Source organism: Buteo buteo, chromosome 19 (assembly GCF_964188355.1).
Source record: "Buteo buteo chromosome 19, bButBut1.hap1.1, whole genome shotgun sequence".
Lineage (NCBI taxonomy): Eukaryota > Metazoa > Chordata > Aves > Accipitriformes > Accipitridae > Buteo > Buteo buteo.
Window position 1 is genome coordinate 589323 of NC_134189.1, and position 19684 is coordinate 609006.

The 19684-nt window shown below is 56.0% G+C and overlaps 2 protein-coding genes across 4 annotated transcripts in view; both read right to left on the reverse strand.

The window, feature by feature from the left end:
* Nucleotides 1–188: 188 nt before the first annotated feature.
* Nucleotides 189–8665, reverse strand: CCDC134 (coiled-coil domain containing 134). Of its 2 annotated transcripts, none has more exons than XM_075050779.1 (8): nucleotides 8582–8665; nucleotides 5307–5433; nucleotides 4418–4535; nucleotides 3437–3558; nucleotides 3111–3195; nucleotides 2650–2831; nucleotides 2354–2425; nucleotides 189–1981 (listed from the first exon to the last, which is right to left on the reverse strand). In XM_075050779.1, exons 3-8 carry the CDS (start codon nucleotides 4518–4520, stop codon nucleotides 1856–1858), a joined length of 690 nt encoding a protein of 229 aa, XP_074906880.1. In that variant the 5' UTR covers nucleotides 4521–4535; nucleotides 5307–5433; nucleotides 8582–8665; the 3' UTR covers nucleotides 189–1855. The 2 variants fall into 2 exon arrangements, with proteins under 2 accessions (XP_074906880.1, XP_074906881.1); XM_075050780.1 differs by having other exon boundaries at nucleotides 5286–5433.
* Nucleotides 8666–9094: 429 nt separating this feature from the next.
* Nucleotides 9095–19684, reverse strand: part of MEI1 (meiotic double-stranded break formation protein 1) — a 37736-nt gene continuing 27146 nt past the window's right edge. Inside the window, exons 22-31 of one of the 2 annotated variants that reach the window (XM_075051047.1) lie at nucleotides 18979–19083; nucleotides 17171–17281; nucleotides 16404–16585; nucleotides 15713–15794; nucleotides 15044–15249; nucleotides 14232–14313; nucleotides 12091–12197; nucleotides 11121–11252; nucleotides 10659–10768; nucleotides 9095–9341 (exon numbers count right to left, since the gene is read on the reverse strand). In XM_075051047.1, coding sequence (XP_074907148.1) covers nucleotides 9296–9341; nucleotides 10659–10768; nucleotides 11121–11252; nucleotides 12091–12197; nucleotides 14232–14313; nucleotides 15044–15249; nucleotides 15713–15794; nucleotides 16404–16585; nucleotides 17171–17281; nucleotides 18979–19083 — 1163 coding nt within the window. In that variant the 3' untranslated portion in view covers nucleotides 9095–9295. Of the gene's footprint in view, nucleotides 10267–10658; nucleotides 10769–11120; nucleotides 11253–12090; nucleotides 12198–14231; nucleotides 14314–15043; nucleotides 15250–15712; nucleotides 15795–16403; nucleotides 16586–17170; nucleotides 17282–18978; nucleotides 19084–19684 lie in introns of both variants that reach the window. The other variant, XM_075051046.1, reaches the window with a different exon arrangement.

The window sequence follows — 19684 nt, forward strand, 5'->3', positions numbered from 1 at the left end:
CCACGCCACGCCCCGCCCGCCGCCACGGCGGCGGCGCGCGCGCCCCCCGCGGTTTGTTGTCAATGAGACCAGGTCGCCCCCGACCAATCGGCGGCCGCGGCGGCGCGTGGTGTGATGGCGCGTCAGCGATCAGCAGCTGCGATTAGCATAGGCCGCCCCGCCCCGCGCTCCCCCGCCCTCCTGATTAGAATATGCATAGCGAGGGGGGCGGGGCCAGCGGGGAGCGAAGCGACGCGCAGCGCCGAGCACGGCGGCCGGCGGACACGCGTGGGAGCGGGCGGAGCGCTGGCGGGTCCCCCACCCGCTCCAGGAAGGGCGGCAGGGGCAGAGCCGGCAGCCCCGGGCCCGCAGGCCGGCCGAGGTGGGGGGAAAGGCCGGGCGGAGGGCGGCGGTGGAGGCCAGAGGAAGGGGTTTGTGTCCGTCCCCCCGCAGCTCCCCGCGGACCCTCGCCTCCTGAGGGGCCAGACCCGACGCCCGCTCCCCCCAGGAACAGGAGCAAGAGCCAGGCTTCTTTTACTTAAAAAAAAAAAAAAAAGTCAATTTTATTCCAGAAAAACAAAACACGTGCCCATTGCCACCCCCCCCTCCCCCACGCCGGACAGACCTGGCTCCGCAGTGAAAAATTCAGGACATTTCCCCTTTCCCGAAGGCCACAGTGCTCCCAGCCCGGCACAGAGACCCCACTCCTGCGGACGGTCCCTCCACAAGAGCCTCCTCTACTCTGAGTCCGGCAGCAGCCATGACAAAAAGCAGGGTGGTTGTGCCAGGGCCTCGGCCAGCCCCTCGCCTCCACTCCCCCTGCAGCCCAGAGGCCCCACAGAGGGTCGTGGCACCCCCCGAGGGTCATGGCACCCACGGAGGGTCGCAGCACCTGCAGAGGGTCGTGGCGTGTCGGCTGTCTCCCTCCCTGCTTCAGGCCCGCTGTCCCCACGTGCCTGTAGCTGGCTGTCCCCCTGAGGAGGGGGTCTGGGGGACTAAACTAGAGGGGATCAGCCCCACACGGAGGGACGGGGGCAGGGCGGCGTGGGGCGCAGGACCCCCTCAACAGGGGCTCAGGGCTGGCTCCCCAGCACCTTCAGTGCTTGCACTGCGGGCCCATCTGCTCCAAAGAGGGCTGAGAGCTGAAATCCTGCCTTCCCAAAAACTGACTGCGTGTGTGCCTGCCTGCGGCAGCTGCCCAGGAGAGCGGGACGGGGTTGGGGCGGGAACCGGCACCGTCGGCCTTTTCGGCTACGGCTGGCCGATGAAACGCACGCACGCTGCTTGGTAAAACAGCCGCTGGAAAGAGGGGAGAGCTGATCCAGCAGAGGTAGCGGCTGGGCAGAGACCAGGTCTAACCGGGCAGGGGGTGCCAATGAGATCACTGGCTTAAAACAGAAAGAAAAAACAACCCCAAAACTGAGAGAAGCAGCATTGCTCATGAGGCTGTTTGGCGTGACACGCTCCCTAGCCCACCCACGACGGAGGAGGCACGTTCAGCGTGGGGCACGCTGTGTTGTGGAGGGGAGGGCTCCCAGGGCTCCCCACGGGGCTCAGCCACAGCGTGTCCCCCTTGCCCTCCCCCACCACGGGTGACAGCCCCCCACCAGCCCAGGGGACAGCCCCGCTGCCTTCCCGTCTGTGCTTTGGCTCTGGGGAAGGGGTACCCCAATTCAGCTCCCCCCAGCCCCATCGGGACAGCCCACCGGCACCGCCGCCCGGCCCCTGCCGAACGAAAGGGAAAGGCAACAAAACAAAACCCACGGCACGAACAGAAAGGGGACTGCCGGGCACTGGCCCGAGGCCGCCGAGAGGGAGCGAGCCGCTCCCCGTCCCGTCGGCATCGCCCCTGCCGCGAGGCGCGAGTCCCCGCACGCTACAGCTCCGACTGCGAGCGGGAGATGCGCGGGCCCTTGCGGATCTCCTTCCGCTTCTCCTCCTTCTTCCTCCGCTTCTCCTCCTCCCGCAGCGCCTTCTGGAAGGTGTCGGCACTGGGGAAAAACTGCGGGGTGACGGCAGGGGGTCAGCATGGGGGAGCCCCCACAGCCTCCCAGAGGCACGACCTCCCCCAAACCCATCGCACAAGCCCCGCGATGCCAGAGGGCTGGAGGCTGGATGCGGCACCAGGCGAACGGGGTCCCGGTGCTCCCACGGGGCAGGTGGCCACAGGCGGGGGGAGATGGCACCAGGCACCCAAAACCAACCGCAGCCCAGCTGGGGAATTCGATGCATGTGTTTTGGCCAAGCTCCCTCTGTGCTGGGGAGGGTTGGCCGCTCCCCACCAAGCCACCCGTTCCCTTTCCCAGCCGCCTGCCTGGAGCCACAACGAGGATAGGGAAGCCCATGGGGCAAGCCGGCGGCATTACCATCTTACCTCGGAGTGGTCCGTTTTAAAGGGATTGCGGTAATCAGGTGATTTCTCGCTGATTCCCAGCTCCTGAGCCATCTGTGGAGCAAAGCGGAGACCGCGTCGGGGAGCGGTGCCTCCCCCCTGTGACCAGGGTCCCCTCCTCCCCACCAGCCCCCTTCGTGCTCTTCCCCCACCCCTCAGCCCAAGGACACCCCTCAGACACGGGGTACGCTCCCCCTGCCCTCCTTTTACCCCCAAAACCTCACTCCCCAACCCCAGCAGCAGAGCGGGGATGCGACGGGGGGGACCAGGAGCCGTACCAGCCCCAGGACCTGGGAGTGGGGTCCCTGCTCGAACACGCCCGTCAGGTTGCAGAAGCCGATGCCCCAGCGGATGAGGCTGTTCCAGTTGGAGTTGCGGTCGAAGTAGTGGTGCACGATCTTGGGGAAGCGCAGGACGACGTCCCCGAAGAAGGCAGTGTTCTCCACCACGTGGGAGTATGCTGTGGGGACAGCCGCCAGCCCCGTCGGCACACGTGCCCCATTCCGCTGGCGCCTACGTCCCCGCCGGGAGGTGGGAAGGCTGAGGGTGAACGGGTAGGCTCCCCAGTACAAACTGGTCAGAGAGGCAGCAACAGGGTCCCCGACAGACAGGGACCAGCCCAGGTCTGGTCTGGGTACACGGGGGTTTCGGACCTACCCCAGCGCCGGTCCCAGGAGGAACGTTGGCGATGCCCCAGAGCACTAGGAAAGGGAGGGGGTAAGGACCGGAGAGGACTCACCATCCTTTATCTTCTCGTCCTGAGGGAAAGGCCCGTCTGGAGGCACGTCAGCAGCGATGAGCACAGCACGGGAGTCCTCCAGCACCTGCCAGAGCCCTCAGTTACTGCCCCGTCCTGCTGGCCCTTCCCCGAACCCTGGGGGTGCTGCCCCAGCCGCCCCGCGTTGAAGCCCCACGGCATCCCACCCTCGGGTCCTAAAGCCCACTGCCCACCCAGCTCTTCTCTTTGACCCCATGGAGGCCCCTCGACCGTCCCTGCTTCACCTGCCCACCCTCCCCAGGCCCACGGCACACCGAGCCCGGAGGGTGGCCCGTGCCGTGGCTCACTTTGAAGAGTCCCTTGAGCATGATGTCGATGATTTTGTACTGCTGGTTGATGTCATTGAGCTCGATCAGGTTCTTCAGCGCATTCATCTGGTCCTTGCGCTTCACCTCAAACAGCTTCTTATCTGCACCACCGTCAAGGACGCTGTCAGTCCGCTCCCACCATGCTCCTGCTCTCCCTCTCTGCTGGGCACCCGGCACCATCCCAGCCCCCCCAGTTCTCCACAGGGTGCCTGAGGGCTGGGGGCAGCACCTAAGCCAGGATGAAACACGGGTTTCCAGCAAGCCCCTTTGCCCAGACACCCCAGCGGGGCACTTAAGGATGCTGGGCGCTCGTGGGGAGCTTTCTGCTTGCCAGTCCCTGCTCCAGCTGACGGGCTGGAGGATGAGCGTGAACTCCCACCTTCCCCATGCGCGTCTCCACAAGCACACATATTAAATACCTTTTCATAATTTGCCTGTTCATCAGGGCATGCTGCCGTGTCCTAGGAAGGGCTTGCATTAGCCCACCTCCTCGTGGGTGATAAATGCCCGCAGCACAGAGGAGATCGAGTGCCGCAAGCCCAGGAGCCCTCTCCCATCATCCCAGCCAGCAATCCCAAAGCACTGCGACCCACAGGCGTGCTCTGCCACCCGGCTGACCACACGGCTCCCGAGAGCGGACTGGGAGACGTGCTTGGCGCCCAGCATGCTGGAGCAGAAAGGAAAAGCACCGTGCCTGGGAGGATGCCAGGCACTGCTGGAAAACCCACCTCCACTCCTTCACCGAGCTGGGTGCTTGGTTAGCAAACCTGGGAGCTCAGCTAAAACCCTTCTACAGAAGAGCAGAGAGGCAACTGCCCAGCGGTTCTGGGTCCTCTCTCTTCCACCCCCCTGCGCCCCTTTCCATGGTCTGACGCTTTCCCTGCACGTGAGCTCCTTCCAGCCTCAGCAGGTGTGAGTGTGTACGCCAGGACATGAGGGGCAGGCTGCAGAGAAGGATACAGATTTCCAAGCCGGAGTCTACCCTCTGTTTTTCCAGGTCTGCGAAGCTGCCCCGGGACAGCAGCAGCGCCAGCAGAACGGGGCAGATGAAGAGAAAATCCATGTTGGCCGCCACAGCCTGGAACAAAATGGACCAACAAAACCAATTACCAGCGAGGAGACTGACCAAAGGGAAAAGTCACAGGAGCCTCTCGGGACCGACAGCACATTGCCCTCGGCAGCAGGGTCCCTGCCCGCCTCTCCCTTGTCCCCACGAAGGGTTTGCGGGAGATGGTGGCCAGAGCAGGGCCACGGGGCGATGCTGCAGCCGGCCCGCTCTCCCCTGCGAGGGAAGCCCTGGTCCCCCCCTCCTCTCTACCTGCCTCCACTGCTGGCTGGGCACCGGCTAGGCCCCCAGGGATCTGACTGAGCACTGACCCAGCAGAAAAAATTAAGTCCTACCCCTTCTCCCAAAAATAACAGCTAGCTTTTTGCTGGGTATGCGAGTTAGAGCAGCCAGCAACCGAAGCAGCAGGGCCGAAGGGAGGAGGAGGATGGCCGAGGAGATGAAGTCCACCTCTCCTTCGAGCACCAGGCTCGACCACCTTACTTCACCTCTTGGGGTGCTGCTGGTACCTGGACCCTTCCCCTGGCTACAAGCCGGGTGCCAGCTGTGTGCCCCATGCTGAAAAGCAGCAGCTGGGTGATCTGGTGGTAATTCCCCCCTCTCCCCAAGCACATCCCTCCCCAGATGGTGCCTGAGGCTCTGCACGGATGTGATCGGGTGCTCCTGGCCACGAGGGTCCCTCAGACAGAGCCAACGCGGAGAAGAGAGAGGCTGGAGAAGGTCCTTGAGAACGAGGACCCTGGCCCCTGGGACAGCCCGTACCTCGTACAAGGAGAGCAGTACCTCGGCCTCCAGGCACCGGGATTCAAGGTGGCCTGTCCGCAGGGATGAGGTTTCTGCAGGACTGAGCAGCGGCCAGCGGCAATTACAGAAGCAGCAGCTCCTTCAGAGGCATCCCCTGAGCCGCCTCCTGCTCCGGAGGGAAAGGCAGATGTGTGAGGCCACCAGAGCTGCCCTCACCCCGTCCCCCTGCTCCCCCCCTGCATCCGGGCTCGCCCGCCCAGCCGAGCCTCTCCCTGCGATGCCCTAACTGGAACAGAAATAAATCTCCTCTTTGCACCACATCTAGGGTTGTTTTTTTTCTTGTTGTTTTTCTTTTTTAAACAAACACAATTTTTTCAAGCTCAGGCCCATGAGCGAGGCAAAGCGGGCAGCACCGGCAGCTCTCCCAGTCCTGCAAGGAGCAGCAGCAGCTCCCGCCAAGGCTGAGCCAAGCGCCCTCGCACCCCCAGCACGGGCAGGGAAACGGCGTCAGGCAAACACGAGAAACCCTCTGTGTCATCTTCCTGTCGTGCTTCACAAAAGGCAGCACCCCTGGAAGGGAACGGATCAGAGTAACTACAGCCAGCGTTACAGAGGAAGAGACAGCTGCCCCTGGTGCGGGCTCAGCATCACGCTCCGCATTTCGGATGCGATGCAGAGCCAGGGCGGCAGCACAAGCCTCCCACGCAGGGCCCGGGGTCAGTCCCCTCTGCCCGCTGTGGTGTGAGGCTTAAGGCATATTCCAGCCACCCTGAAAGGCCACAAAGAACTCCGATAAGCCGAGGCTGTAAGGAGAAATTCTCCAGCCCAGGCGAGCAGATGCTCTGCTGGACCCACCAGCCTGGTGGGCTTCCAAGAGACTGCTTCACCCTGCCAAAAACCACGACCCAAGGACCTGAGGCCTGGCTCAGTGAGGGGGTGTGGGTCCACCCTCTGCAGAGCCCCCCCCCAGCTGCTCCCTCCCTCCCAGGCTCTCGGGGAGGAGAAAGAGCAGCAACTCAAAAGCACAAACTGTGACTGCCCTGGGCCCCGGGCTCTTGTTTGCCCCTCGGATCAGACATGCGGCCATAAGGACCAGGCTGGCTATTTGCCATGCTCTTGGAGAATCAGAGAAACCTTGGAGGCAGCTGGTGACCCCCAGACCAGGCTGAAAGGCAAAGAGCAGAAATGCTCGCCACAACAGCTCTGCCACGCTGCCCGCAGCAGTCCCGGCACGCCTGGTTAGGGCAGGGGCTCCCGCATCCCCCCCTTCCGACACGGGAGCCGGGTGGCTGGTGGATGCCCCGCGGCCGCTCCAAGGAGGAAGACGTTGAGCTGCAAAAAAACCCGCTCAGGCAGCAGCAGAGCGAGGCATGGCTCTCGGCCGAAGGGGTTGCCGGCCAGCTGGTTGCTGCAGCAGAGAGCCCACCAGCCTGCCTGGCTGCCCCCGAGTCTCAGAACGGAGACGGGCTTTTCCACAGACACGACAGCAGATGCTGCAGTATAGATGGCTAGTGTTGTTTTCAATGACTCTACAAATCCTCCTGCAGCAGTTCTACAGATTGTGCCGTGGGACAAGGTCAGAAGAGGAGGACTGGAGAACCACGCCATACCAGAAGCCCATTACCTTTTCATCTGACCCCTCCCCTGCTGACACTCATTCTCACATCGAAGCTACTGACCGTCGTTGTCCATCAGGCTGAAACACCCCCATGAAAATGAAGCAGGAGCCAGTTGTTGCCCTCACCCGCAGGGAAAGTGAGGCTTCTGGTGCCACATGGGACCAGCCTGAGCTTATTTCCCTTTGCTGCCCTGCCCTTTTCAACCCGTTTTAATAGCAGAGGACATTCCCTCCTCTCCAGGCCAGACTGCGTAAGCGCAGGGATGCCAAAGCTTCTTGCAGATGTTCCTCCATGCTTTCCCCACGAACCCTCCCTCGTGTCTTCACGCCCGCTGAGGGACGAGATGAGACAGAAACACCGCAGAGCTGCTCCTCTCTTCCCTCCCCGCTTCTCCCTGAACTGATCCCTGCCAAAGCCAGCTCTGCCTGGCGCTCCCAGAGCGGTCCGGGGAGCCAGGGCCTGGCCTGATGCTACAGATGGGAAGGAGTTTCCACCAATATTCCCTTGCAGCCCCGGCCAGCTGGTTGTTTCAGCAGAAAGCCCACCAGTCTGTCTCGCTGTCTCCCGTTCTCTTAATTTAGACATGTTTTTCCAAAGACACGACAACAGATGCTGTGTTATAGATGGTTAGTACTTTCCATTAAAATGTTTTTAATGACTTTATAAATTCTCCTGCAAGAACCCCATCTGAACTGAGCATCCCCGGGATTTATGCGCTTAATGAGCTCGCGAGGCAGAGCCACGCTGCCATGCTTCGGTTCCCAGGAGGGACTTTCGCAGGACCCCCCTTCCCCTCCGCAGGGCCCTGAAATGCAGGGGCAGAGCATCACCAGCCCGCTTGCCCCGAAACAAGGAACGAAAACTCCCCGCCCCACGAATCCATCCCCGAGCCGCTCCTCCGACAGCCAGACGAGGATTAATCTCTTGTCGCAGCTGAACCAAAAGCTTCTGAAGCGAAACGCAGGCTGCTCAGACTTCTTCTGCCAGGACGTTTCTCCACAGGGCTGACACGATCGGTGGCACGGCAAGGGCCGTTCGCACCAGCGTGCCTCCGAAGTCCCTCAACCCCCAAACCCAGAGCTGGCCCACCGCGGGCACGGACAGCCCTGGCCGAAGGCAGGGAGCTGCTGCGGCTTCCAGCAGGAGCGGGTCCGTCCCAGCCCACCCCCGTGGCTCCCATCCTGCGGGAGGGGGTCGGCAGCCCCCCGAGGGGCTGGGGCGGCGGCGGGCACGGAGAGGGAGGCGGGGGGGGGGGGGTGTCTCTCTCAAGCACCGCCGAAAGTGATGGCAGGCGCAGGGGGACCGCAACAGCCGAGACCAGCCCGGCCACGCCGCGGGAAACCCACGCAGAGCCGCGGGCGCGGCAGGCAGCACCGGGGGGTGCGCACCCACGGCTGCCGGGACGGTGCTGCCGGCGGGCGGCTCCACGCACGGCTCCCACGGGGGGGTCGGGGTGGCCCCCTCGGGCAAAACCCCTTTAACCGAAGCTCCAGCCAGGCAGCCCCGGGGCCGCGCCGCCCGCCCCGCTCACCGGCCACCCCGGCTGCGGGGGCTTCCCTCCGTCCCGGGTCTCCCTCGGGGGGGGGGGACAGCGGCCACCCCCTCCCCGCCACGACCCCCCGGGGAGGGGAAGGGAGGGCTCCCAGGTGTGCGTGTCCCCCCCCCGGCCCGTCTCCCCGCAGGCTGCCCCCTCACCTGCGGGCCGGGTGCCGGGTACCGGGGTGGGCGCTCACTCCCGCCGCGCTGCCACGGCCACGCCGCCGCCGCCGCCGGTTCCCCGCCCCGCCGTGTCACTTCCTGAGCTGCCGCCCCGCCCCGGGCCCGGCCCGGCCCCGCCGGGGCTGACCGCGCTCCCGCGGCCGGGGGGGCGCCGGTCCCCGCGATCCGCCGCCCCGGGGCTCTGCTCCCGCCGCGGGCCGGCTTCCCCCGGCTCCGCGAACGGCGCTGCGAGAGGAGCGGCAGGCGGAGGGGTCGGGGCCGCAGCCCACGGGCTCGCTCTGCCACCGGGGAGAAGCCGCCTCTGCCCAGCGGGCCCGGCGGCACCGCTGCCTCCCCGGGGGTCCCGGCCGAGCCCCCCGCCGGCCCCGAGGAAGGGGCCAGCCCGCAGCACGGCCAGCCGAGGCGGGGGAGCGGAGCCGCCTCCGCAGCCCCTGCCCGCCCGGGGCGACGGCGTCCCCGCCGGGCAGGGCTGTTCGTGATAACCGGGGAGCGTCGCACACAGAAAAGGAAAGGAGCCCCGTCTCAGTAACCAGGCTTTATAAACGATGCTCAACAAACCTTTCTCTGAAAACGAGCTACAGACGACTTCCTTCGCCCTTCTTCCCTCTACTGCCCGCTGGGAATAAAGGGCAGGATGGGGTCTCCTGATCCATCCCCGCTCCTCTGCTGCGTGCACCCCACCTTCTCATTTCAGTCTCCAATGTGCGAGAGGGACACTGCCACGCTTCCCAGACATCTGTCGTGGCTGGCATGAGCGGAAACCGCAGGGAAGGCATGGCTGACACTCCAGCGCGCTACGGGAATTCCCACATTTGACACACTGCTGGCGGGAGGTTTTCATTACTGAACCAGCCCTCCCCCACGCCGCGGAAACCCCACCAGCAGATGTGAGAAACACCATCGTGGGCGAACCTGAAGAAAGTTCTTTTTCGACAAAACTGATGTCAAAACTTGGTTTTGACCAGAGGGTTTTGTCTTCCACGTTCATGACTCTCTCATTCAGGTAGCCACCACTGCTGCTCTCTGTACCCAAACCCCTTCCTAACAACCAAGATTTGAAGGCTTCTTTGTATGTGGAAAAGCCAGAAATGAGAAGCCACTTCGGCAATGTAAAAAGACCTCCTGTACAGACAGGCAAAGGCAGTGCAGAGGAACTTCATGGGGCTGGGTGGTCTCCACCCGGACAACCTGCGCTCCAAGCGTCCCACCACAGTGCGGTAGTATCACAGTAGGGGCAAGCACGAGGACAAGCTACTTCTCAGAGGTAGCAAACGCCTCACCCAGTCCGTGCCCTGCACGTGGCTGATGACGGTGTCCCACAATGGAGGAAGGCCCCACCCCAACAGGAAATCACTGCTGGGGCCGCTTCCATCACTGCTACCCGTCTGAGGCAATGCGGCGTGATGAAAACAGGAAGGCAAAAGCAGTTGGTTTGAGAAATAAACAAACGCTGCGCCAGGCTCCCTTCCTTCTCCACAAGTAATCTGGGAGCGGCCCCCACCTCCCGTCCATGAAGAGGAGGATTCAGGTCTCAGGAAGGGACTCTAAGGCCGAGCAGAACAAAATTCAGTAACTCCACTCGGCAGCTTCCGAATGCTCGCTGCACTCTGAAAGTGCTCGAGTCATCTTTGGGTTTCCACGACTCCATGGGCGTACTGGTGCTAGTTAGCACGCAGACAGAGGTTAAGTGATTTCTCGTCCTCCAGGGAGATCAATACAGGGATCATTACTGCTTTGAAGTCACAGGCTCCCCGGCCTGCTCCCCTTTCATCAGACCACCCCTGCCATATAGATGAATGCAATCCCAGCACAGAGACCCACCCATCTTTAGTCCCAAATGTCTCCTCATTTCCCAAATGTCTTTTCAAATTTGGGGATGACAAAGCCTTTCATCCCAAAGTTAGCCAAGTGGAGCAACCACTCGAGTTTTTGCAACTGTATTCACCTTCAGCTGGAACAAGGGAAGGAGCAGCAGATCAAGAATCCCTTCCACCTCTGTTACACCTACCACTCTCACATCACCTATCAAAGCTGTCTGCCCAGCAAAGGATACACAATGTCCTGATGTTTTACACATGCGGTCCTCTGTCCCACAAGGCGCTCCAGCAAGGTCTGAATGGTCCTTGACTGCACTGGCTCCACCTGGCAATGACTGCTCTGAATCTGAGCAGTCAGAAGAAAGAAAGATTTCCAGACCAGCAGGAAACTGTTGGGCTTGCTCCTCATAACCTCCCTCCCTCATCTCCACACAGAGCAATGAGACCTTCAAACTTTGATCCAGGAGGGAACCAAGGGGACGCCCAACATGACGACACAGTTTAGGCAGCTGCTGGCATCACTCCCTTCCCGATTTCACTGTACGCCCCTCAAGGCAGTAGGCCAAGCTAGCAGCTGCGGGATTCCTCTTCATCTTACTATAACCGTCTCAAAGGAAGTTTACGGCTCCCCATCAAAGGGTAAAGCAAACCCCTAGGGATTCCCTTCCCATTCTCCTAGGCAGTCACTGAGCTCTTACCTGACAAAGGAAGAGGTGAAGAGCACGAGATGTGGCCTCAGGCAGCTCTGCTAAGTTGGCTTCTGCTGCCTCTTGGAGAATCTGGCTAATTTCTTTTTGAGAAATAATATTGCTGCTCTGATATTTCAGAAACTTGACCAAAGGAAAAAAATAGAGGCATTAAATAGTGAAAGACCCACAGACTCCAACAGTGACTCATCTCCTGGAAAGGCCTCTTCTATGTAACGGCATGCTGCAGCACCTTAAGCACAGGCCTGATTTTTATACCACTTCTAATAGAACCAGTGCAAATATCTGTGTTGATGGTGCTCTGGTTTATAACCAGACTTATTTTGGTTTAGGTTGGGAGGGAACTAAAATAAACCAGGTAACCTTTTAAAAGTGAAGTAAGAATAGCAAATATTCACAGACACATCTTGTATTTGGAGGAGGAAGGTTCACATTAAACATCTTCCTTTCATCCACTGCCAAGAGGGCTTTGTCTGCAGTGTTTCTGCTGGGTAGGACCACATCCCCTCTCTTGCTCGCAAGGCCCACCTACAGCAGGGCAGGAGGTTGCAGTAACTCCCCCCCCCCGAAAAGTCAGGTCTGTAAGGTCAAAGACAGGGAGACAAGCTGTGATGCCAAGCAGAGCTCTGTTCTCCAGAGCACTGCAGCACGCTCCCTGACTGGTAACAGCAGTTGCATGTTCTCTGCAGGTTTCCTCTCTCCTCCCCAGTGGTCCTAGATGATGTAAATAAATGCTACAAACACCAGAAGAACAGGAGGTGCTCACTAACAGCAGTCAGTTTCTGCAGGGTGTGGAAGGGAAGTTCACTTGAAAGTATCATTATTATAGGGCACAAATATAGTGCCAGACGAAGCCACAGCAGTATCTGAGATTGTGTGTGCGTAGGGGGTAAGTTCCAATAACTGCACTGTACCAACATACTGGTAAAAATGGCCAACAGCCTGCCCTTCCCCTGCTCACCAAAGTCACCAGCCTGAGGACTCCTGGCTGCAGAAGGGACTTCTGGCCCCCATTGAGTAGTGCGAAGAGCAGGAATCGGTGCCAGGGCTGTGAAGCAACATGTAGAGCTGGGAGAGAAGGAGAAGCCAATCAAAGACAGCTTTAAAACTGGCCAAGTGACAGGCTGGACCCGGATAAGGACAGTCTTCAATACTGACCCCAAGTTTTCTCTTCTAGACCCCACACTGTGAAACACTAAGGGGATATTTTCCTCTGTTCTTACTTGATTTTTAATCTGTCACTCTTTGGGCAAGAGTTTAGTCATGAGGACAAAAGCTTAATAGCTTTTTAAAGCAGAAAATACATTTTGTCCATCTTTGTGCTGGTACAGGAAGAGAAACCTTCTCCTGGGGTGCGTGTCATAAAATAGTAAGGGGATATCTTTAGCCCAGGGTTTTAAAAATAATACCCTCTGGTTTCAATATGAGGACAAGTTTCCTAACCACAGGTTTTATTTAGCTGCAGAATACCCTTTGGGGAATGAAGAAAGCTCTATAACATAAGCTGCAGAAACCGAGCCTGGATCTGCAGCAGAGAGCGTACTATGGGGACCAGCCAGGCTGATGGCAGCAATACAATCAGTAGAGAACATTTTCTTAGTAAGGAACATATATGATAAACAAAGTTCAGGCTCAAGGTCACTGTCTATGACAGCATAAGTCTCTCACTGAATGCTGAAGGTAAGTGTTGTTACTTGGTATTTATTGCAGGTTAAGAGCATGGGATGGACAACTACAACAGGTCAGCTGACATAACTTGTTACAGCATGGCAACTCACCAGGGTTTTAGAAAGGTCCCTTTTCCACTGGCAGTCACGTAACCTCCCCATTGCCACTACAAGAATCTTTTCTATGGGAAAACAACACTAAAAAATCATGTAAAAATGTTTGGGGGGGCATCTTTTAGCTGGTGGAAGTGAGAAAGTACCAGCACTGTGCACTGAGCCTGCTCTGTGCACCTGGAAAACTCTCTGGATCAAGAGAGGATTTTAGAAAGCCTCAAATGAGACAACTCTTGGAGTCAGAGTCCAGGCCGCACTCTTTGCAGTGTTCTCACATCTTTCGGTCAAACATAGCTATGACTCTCATTCTGCTTGGAATAAGGAGGCTCCTGTTATTGCTGTTGTGAACTTCTGTACCACAGCAAGAATTCGGGCAGCCAAAGTGACAGGTTCAGCTGTTGCTGAAGCAGCATTTCATTAGCTTAATCCCAAATCAGCGGAACCTCCCCATAACATGCTACCTTTTTTTTTTTGTTAACCCAGCCCTTTAATAGTCTCCCTTCAGCTACTGGCTGTCATTTATCTGCAGTATTACATCTTCATTCAACCGCTTCCTTTCTCCCACCAGTGTCCCTTTTGTCTGGTGTTCATTCACTCCATCCCCTTCTCTTAAGTGTTTAAATGAATTGAACAGGTCAGGGTACAGAGAACTTTCTGTCTGTTGTAAGATCAGAGCCAGCACCTGGACTTTGTGGCAGGAGGCTGACAAGAAGCAGAAGGGTCTGTTCTTCCCCCCAGCTGTACAATGTGTCATATTAGATTATATTGCTAACATGGTATACATAAGGTCTGACGTGGACTCTGGAAACCAAGGTCTGCATTTGCCCCTGGAAATCTAGAATTTCCAGCTTCCATTCCCTAAGGCTGCCTAGTACCCTGTTCTCCCTTTCCCTCCCTCAGGACCAAAGTGTGACCAATGCTGTCCATGTGGAAGACACATCATATTCAGATCCTCCCTCCCCTATATTTATGGTCTAAAGGTTTGCTATAAAATTGACCTGGAAGTGAAAGACTATTGCTACACTCCTTCCACTCCTAAACCTCTCACTCTTACAATATGGGGGGGGTGGGGAATGACTTTTTTCCTTCTGGAAAGCATCTTGGTGTCCAGAGCCAAAGTGAGGGCTCATGCCTGCAGGGGAGCCTGGCACTGTGATTTCAACCGATAAAGCACATGATTAACTTTAGGCATACAAATAATTTTTCTTATTGGGCATAAATTCATTAAGCATCTGCTCCAGGGCGCTACTGGATGGAGATCAAAAAGCTCAAATCACTGCAGGAGGGAAACCCAGGAGAAGAAAAAGCAGGAAGACTTTACCAACATCCTGGTTCTTCACATACAGGTATTCCACTAAGGCTTCCAGGCAGGCAACCACGGCTTGAGAGAGCAGCAAGTCTTTCTGGAATACCAAGAGGGGGAAGAAAAGAAGAAAAAAAAAAACCAACCCAGTCAACAGCTATTACAAGAGGAAAATTCATAAAGTGGCAGGATCTGAAGAGCATACAGGACAGGAAAATAACACCCTTCATCTCCTTCACGGGATGCAACATGCTGCAAATTATCTGTCACGTCAAGGAGCCAGACAAAGGCACGACTACTTATTCTGAAACTAAAAAAAATTAAGTAACAGCCTCCAAAGAATAAAGATGGGAGCCCAATGTCACTTGAGAGAGTTAAATGTAAACCAACATACCACCCCTGGAGCCCAACATCACTTGAGCAAGTTAAATGTACACTGATGTACTACGCCCCAAAGCACCTTGCCAGGGACCTGGGGGAGAGACTGGGATTTGTTACACTTGTCCCACCTCTGTCCCTATGCATTTGGCGTCCCTGCAGAGCAGGAGATGGGAAAACAGAGATCATCATTAGCGCACAGAATTTCAGCTATCCAGTTCAGCGGCAGGGAGTACCGCATAGCTTGATTTACCTTCTTTCTCACTGCGCCATGCTGCAGCAAGAGCATTTTCCCTCCTCCTTATCACATGTCTGTAAGGGGTGGAAAATGCAGGCAGAATAAAAAAAAAAGGCAGCCCCTTAGGTCCTGTAACAGGGTGGTTTCTCCTCAGGTTACTGTACCTGCTTGAAGCCCAACACTTGTGTTGTTCCAAAAGTCATATTTTATATACCTGCAACTCGATGTGCACCATAAGGTTCTGCAGACTGACAACAAGTGAGAAGACCTGCCACGTGGCAAGGGGGTGCAAGGCAGCATCCTGCAGTGATGGTGGCTGTGGTGGCGTAGCACCTTGGGCTGTGTTTTGGCCAACGATCACCAACAGAGAGGAGGAGAAGTTCTGTCGCAGGACAGCTCTCAGGAACTGCATGATGCTTACTAGACAGGGAGTCACTTATTAGTGTGCGTCAGTGTTTTCCTCTCCCCTGCCCTGTGTGTTGGTGCGTGTGCAATAGCATGGGAGAGGGTGAGAAGAGAAAATTTGGGCTTAAGGGCCCACTGGAGTTGCCCACCAGCTGCTGACAGCTGCAGGCAGGAATGGCAACACAAGTTCCCTTGTTCATCTCCTCTCTGTGAGACACTATCCCAGTTCATGCTCAGTTCCAGATGTCACTACCAACCCCCAAGGAAGATTTGCCCAAACACAGCAGAACTCCAGACAGTTCCCTTTTGCCCTTTCTCACTCCCAGTTATGTACTCCCAAAGCCAAATGGACCAAAGCTTCCAGATTCCCACCAGCACCTCCACCATCCCTCTCCACAGTCACCAGTTCTCCCTTGTTGCCTGTAACATGGTAGTAGCAGCTGCTTCCAGTCAAATCCCTCTAACAGATGCAAAATACCTAACAGCAGGACTGGCTGCTTCTTCCTGAAGATGACTGCATTCAGGACTGCCGTTAAGTCTAGAGAGAGTGACTGGTGAACCTAGAGGAGAATGAAATAGAAGAGAAAAAATGGTGCTGGTTCAGACCAGGTAAAAAGCTCACTTACATACTTTCAGTCCTTAGACCCTACCCCACAACGACCGCAAAGCATCAAATACAATGACAACTGCCCACATTCGTATGAGCTTGCTAATATTGAACACTTACTTGCCAGTAATAGGTTTGGATTTTGACTGTTCCATTATTGATCATTTTAGTATCAAAAAAGCAGTTTACAGCATGGGAGCTGTGTCTCCCACCCCCAGCCTTCCCTTGAGAAAGGCCTTAAAATGCGTTTCACTCTATCCTGAAGAGGAAAGTGATTTGGGCCAGGAGGGCTGGGTATGCACTTTTTCCCCCAGGATTTCTGCTGCTCTCTAACTCTCCAATGATTCGTGGCTCAGCCTTCAGCAACACGCTAGCTTCCAGTCCTGCTGGAGAAGTGCAGCAGCGAATAACTTGTGGACAATAACAAAAGAGCAACCAAGGCAAGCAGATTCCAGGCCAGAGCAAACCACTTTCCTCTGCTAATGAAGATTTTTTTCTTTTTCAATTTTTCTTTTTTAAGGTTTAGCCATTCCCTGGATCTGAACACCAGAGTGGTTCTAACCTCAGTATTGTAGCGATGCTGATAAAGTAAGAGGGATGCAACCAGCAGCCATCCAGAGCAGAGCAACGCATCCTCAGATGATAGGTAAGCAGGTTCAGAAGGAGGGGACCGCAACCAGGTGTACTCCAAAACCTTCTGCAGGAGCTCTAGCAAGGACACATTGGAAAGCAGCACAGCCACTGCTGCGTGGGAGAAACATAATCAGAGAGGCTGATGGGATGGCACAGGTTAAACCAGCTTGACAAGCACAAGAGAAGTGCAGAGCACACCTCTGCTGCAGTGAGGCAGCCCCCACTGCCACGGCTTATCAGAGTAAGGCTGTCCAGCTACGCTAGTATTCATCTCCCACAGCGCAAGCGACCATTCAGCCAGCTAATAAAATGACCAGCCTTCAGCTAACACAGCTGGAAGGTTGGTTAGAGCTGTTCTCTATTATTGTTTAATTTTTTGAACCATGGCAATACCAGGACATTTCAAACAAGGTACCAGAGCCCCACTGCTGTGTTTTATGAACAAGAAAAATACAGTGGTTCTGACTCTCAGCAGCCAATTCCTGCATTATCAGAAGGCAGCAAAAACAAACCAAACCAAACCCCTCAACCTAAAAAAACTCATCCCAAATACCAAATGGTCTTTGTTAACTGTAATGCTGCATCTGGAAGGGGAAAAATCCACCTTACCTGCTGAGACAGTTAGAATACCATACCTAATGGCCAAGCTACAACCTCACTGAGACTAACTTAGCAATCAATACAATCTTGCCTCACCTCTCTGTTGGCTACAAGGTGTTGTCTGATGAAGGCTCCAGTACAGAAAATTCAAGGATGGCTGCAGGAGGTCACTGTCCCTTGGCCTGCATTTCCCACAGAGATTACTGACTGGAAACAAAAGAACGTGCGTAACATGGACATCAATAGAACAGAGCACCTCAGGACAAGAGAGAAGTCAGTCAGTGGGGAGAGAATTCGGACAAGAGTGACACAACCTGAAGTGAAAATAAACAGAGCATCGTACAGACAAAACAATAGACACCTGCCCTAGAGTGTTTGCTTTAGACTGGACAGTGCAGTGGAGGATGATAATGGGGAGGGGGGAATAGAAAAGGGTATATTAAAGGGCACGTATCACATCGGGCAGTAATGAATCCAAGAGCAACAGACTTAAGTGACCTGTTTCCACAGAGTGAGTTTGATCCTAATACCAAGAACAGCCATGTGCCTGTCTCACATGGTGACCAGACTGGGGAATGGCACGGAGAGCTGTGCTCCTCCACTCTCACCAACTCTGCTCACACGAGGAATAAACACGCCACGTTTGTTGTAAGCACCAAACCCTTAGGAACAATGTTTAGCAAGAGTTTGGGAGGGAAATCCAGTACTGCAGGGCCCAGCAAAACTGTCACAGAAGATCTTCTAGAACAGCTTAAAGTCTGAGTAAGCACTTCTCAAAAAACACACATCAACACGCCTCCCCACACCCTGTCCATCTACGAGCTGACTTCACGTAGGCCTCATCAGAGGAGAGTGCCCTGCACACCCACCCCTGAAGAACATAGCCTGGGGAGCCAAGCAGGGAATGAAGGGGGTGGCTGGGGCAGGGAGAGAGCTGTGTTGAAAAATACAGAGCAGAAAGCAAGAGCAGAGGGAGCTTGTGACTCCTGGGAGCAGCTGAGCTGTGCTCTGAAACCACAGCAGCTAAAAAAGGGCTGGCATAAAGAGGACATGCTTCTTCCACACCCCCGGTTCCCTGGGCTAATGAATGTCTTGAGAAACGCTGCTTCTTTACAAGGGCAACACAGGCAGCCCTGAGACATACAACCTTTCAAATCCAAGGGGATAGTCCTTCAAAGTCTGCTGGAGAGATCAGTTTGTCAGAGCAGGGAAGAGATGACAGGATGGATCAGCTGAACTTCCCTCTAGTATCTATTCTTTTTTCACAGCCTGCATGAACCTCCAATAGCCAAGCAAGAAGGGAGAAGTCGCCAAGTAAGGATGACCAGCCAAGAGAGCAGGTCACGGTATGGTGAGCGAACAAACACAGCCTGCTCTTCTGTGTCTCTGGGGTGCAGTGGGCAAGTCCCACAGCTGGCTGGGACCCATACACTCTGGACTCACGCTCCAGGGAGAGCCCTGGTTCACTAGGCTGCTGGTCCCTGATGGCTGGTTCGTCACAGGGCACCCCTGCGGCCTGAACCCCACAGGAGTGTTTTAGCAAGTATGGATGGGGAAGGATGATTCAGGAAGCTCATCAGCAATACTGTTACGTGCCAAGTCCACAACAGTCACAGACCCTGAAATCATGTCACGGCCAGGAGAATACTTTGGCCACCTTGTGAGGTTTCAGACAACAAACATATTGTAAAAGCAAGAGGCAGAGAACCTGGGTTTTGTTGACTGAACTGATAACCAGGGCTCTTTACCACGCTCTGGCTATGAAAGTATCTCAAAGCAACCATAACTGTAATGCAAGGCACATCTTCTCTCAAAAGACAAAGATCCAGCCCCTAATCATCTTATGGAACAATTATCAAGCACAAATCAAAGTCCCCCGGGAGAAGATGGATGCATGGACTCACCCTGGTGAAGCAGCTTGAAGTCTGTGCTGTCCAGCTCCCTCACACCTTTGCTCCGCAGCTGCACCAGGAAAAGGAGGCTCAGCAAAACAGGCAGGTTCCTGTTAGCTAAGAAAGGCGCAGACAGCTTAGCTTGTCAGTGAACTCTAAACTGTTGTACCTTAAAGCATGCCAAAAATTGTTAATTTTCCGACTCAGGAATGAGGGTGGATGAGGGGATGAAGTATTCCCCCTTTACACACACACACACGCTCCTAACTTAATTCTCATCTCTACAGTCCCCGCTGGATCTGGCTCCCTTTCTGCCACTGTGGGTTGGCCTGAGTTACATGCCGGCTCCTGCCAACACCATTCTAGGAACAACTAGAAAAGAGGGGGAAAAAGGAGGCTAGGGTCTTTTACACTCTTAGTGAACCATCTAAGGGGCATGGTCACTGCACATTCAAACTGAAACCTCATAAGCCCTTTGCAGACTGCCCTTTTCCCATCTACTGGACCATCACTGGCAGCCTGTGCTTTGACAGCAGCCCAGCACCTCAGAGCGCTTGGCTGTACAGCATTTGTTCTCCTCCACCTTGTGAGGCCAGGAAATGCTGTCCATCCCACCCCATAGGGCAGAGCAGAGACAGCAGAAGCGACAGGCCCACACGGCAGGTCTATATGTGAGGAGAATGGAGCTGCTTAGACCACCAACTCCCCAGGGCGACCT

Bases quoted from the DNA above. Each gene is read 5' to 3' on its own strand.
- CCDC134 (XM_075050779.1), bottom strand. From the start codon at position 4,520: ATGGATTTTCTCTTCATCTGCCCCGTTCTGCTGGCGCTGCTGCTGTCC. The intron at 3,559-4,417 runs GTATCCTTCTCT...ACGGTGGTGCAG, and splicing joins AGACTCCGGCTTGGAAATCT to ATAAGAAGCTGTTTGAGGTG. The intron at 3,196-3,436 runs GTGAGCCACGGC...GGGCTCTGGCAG, and splicing joins TGCTCAAGGGACTCTTCAAA to GTGCTGGAGGACTCCCGTGC.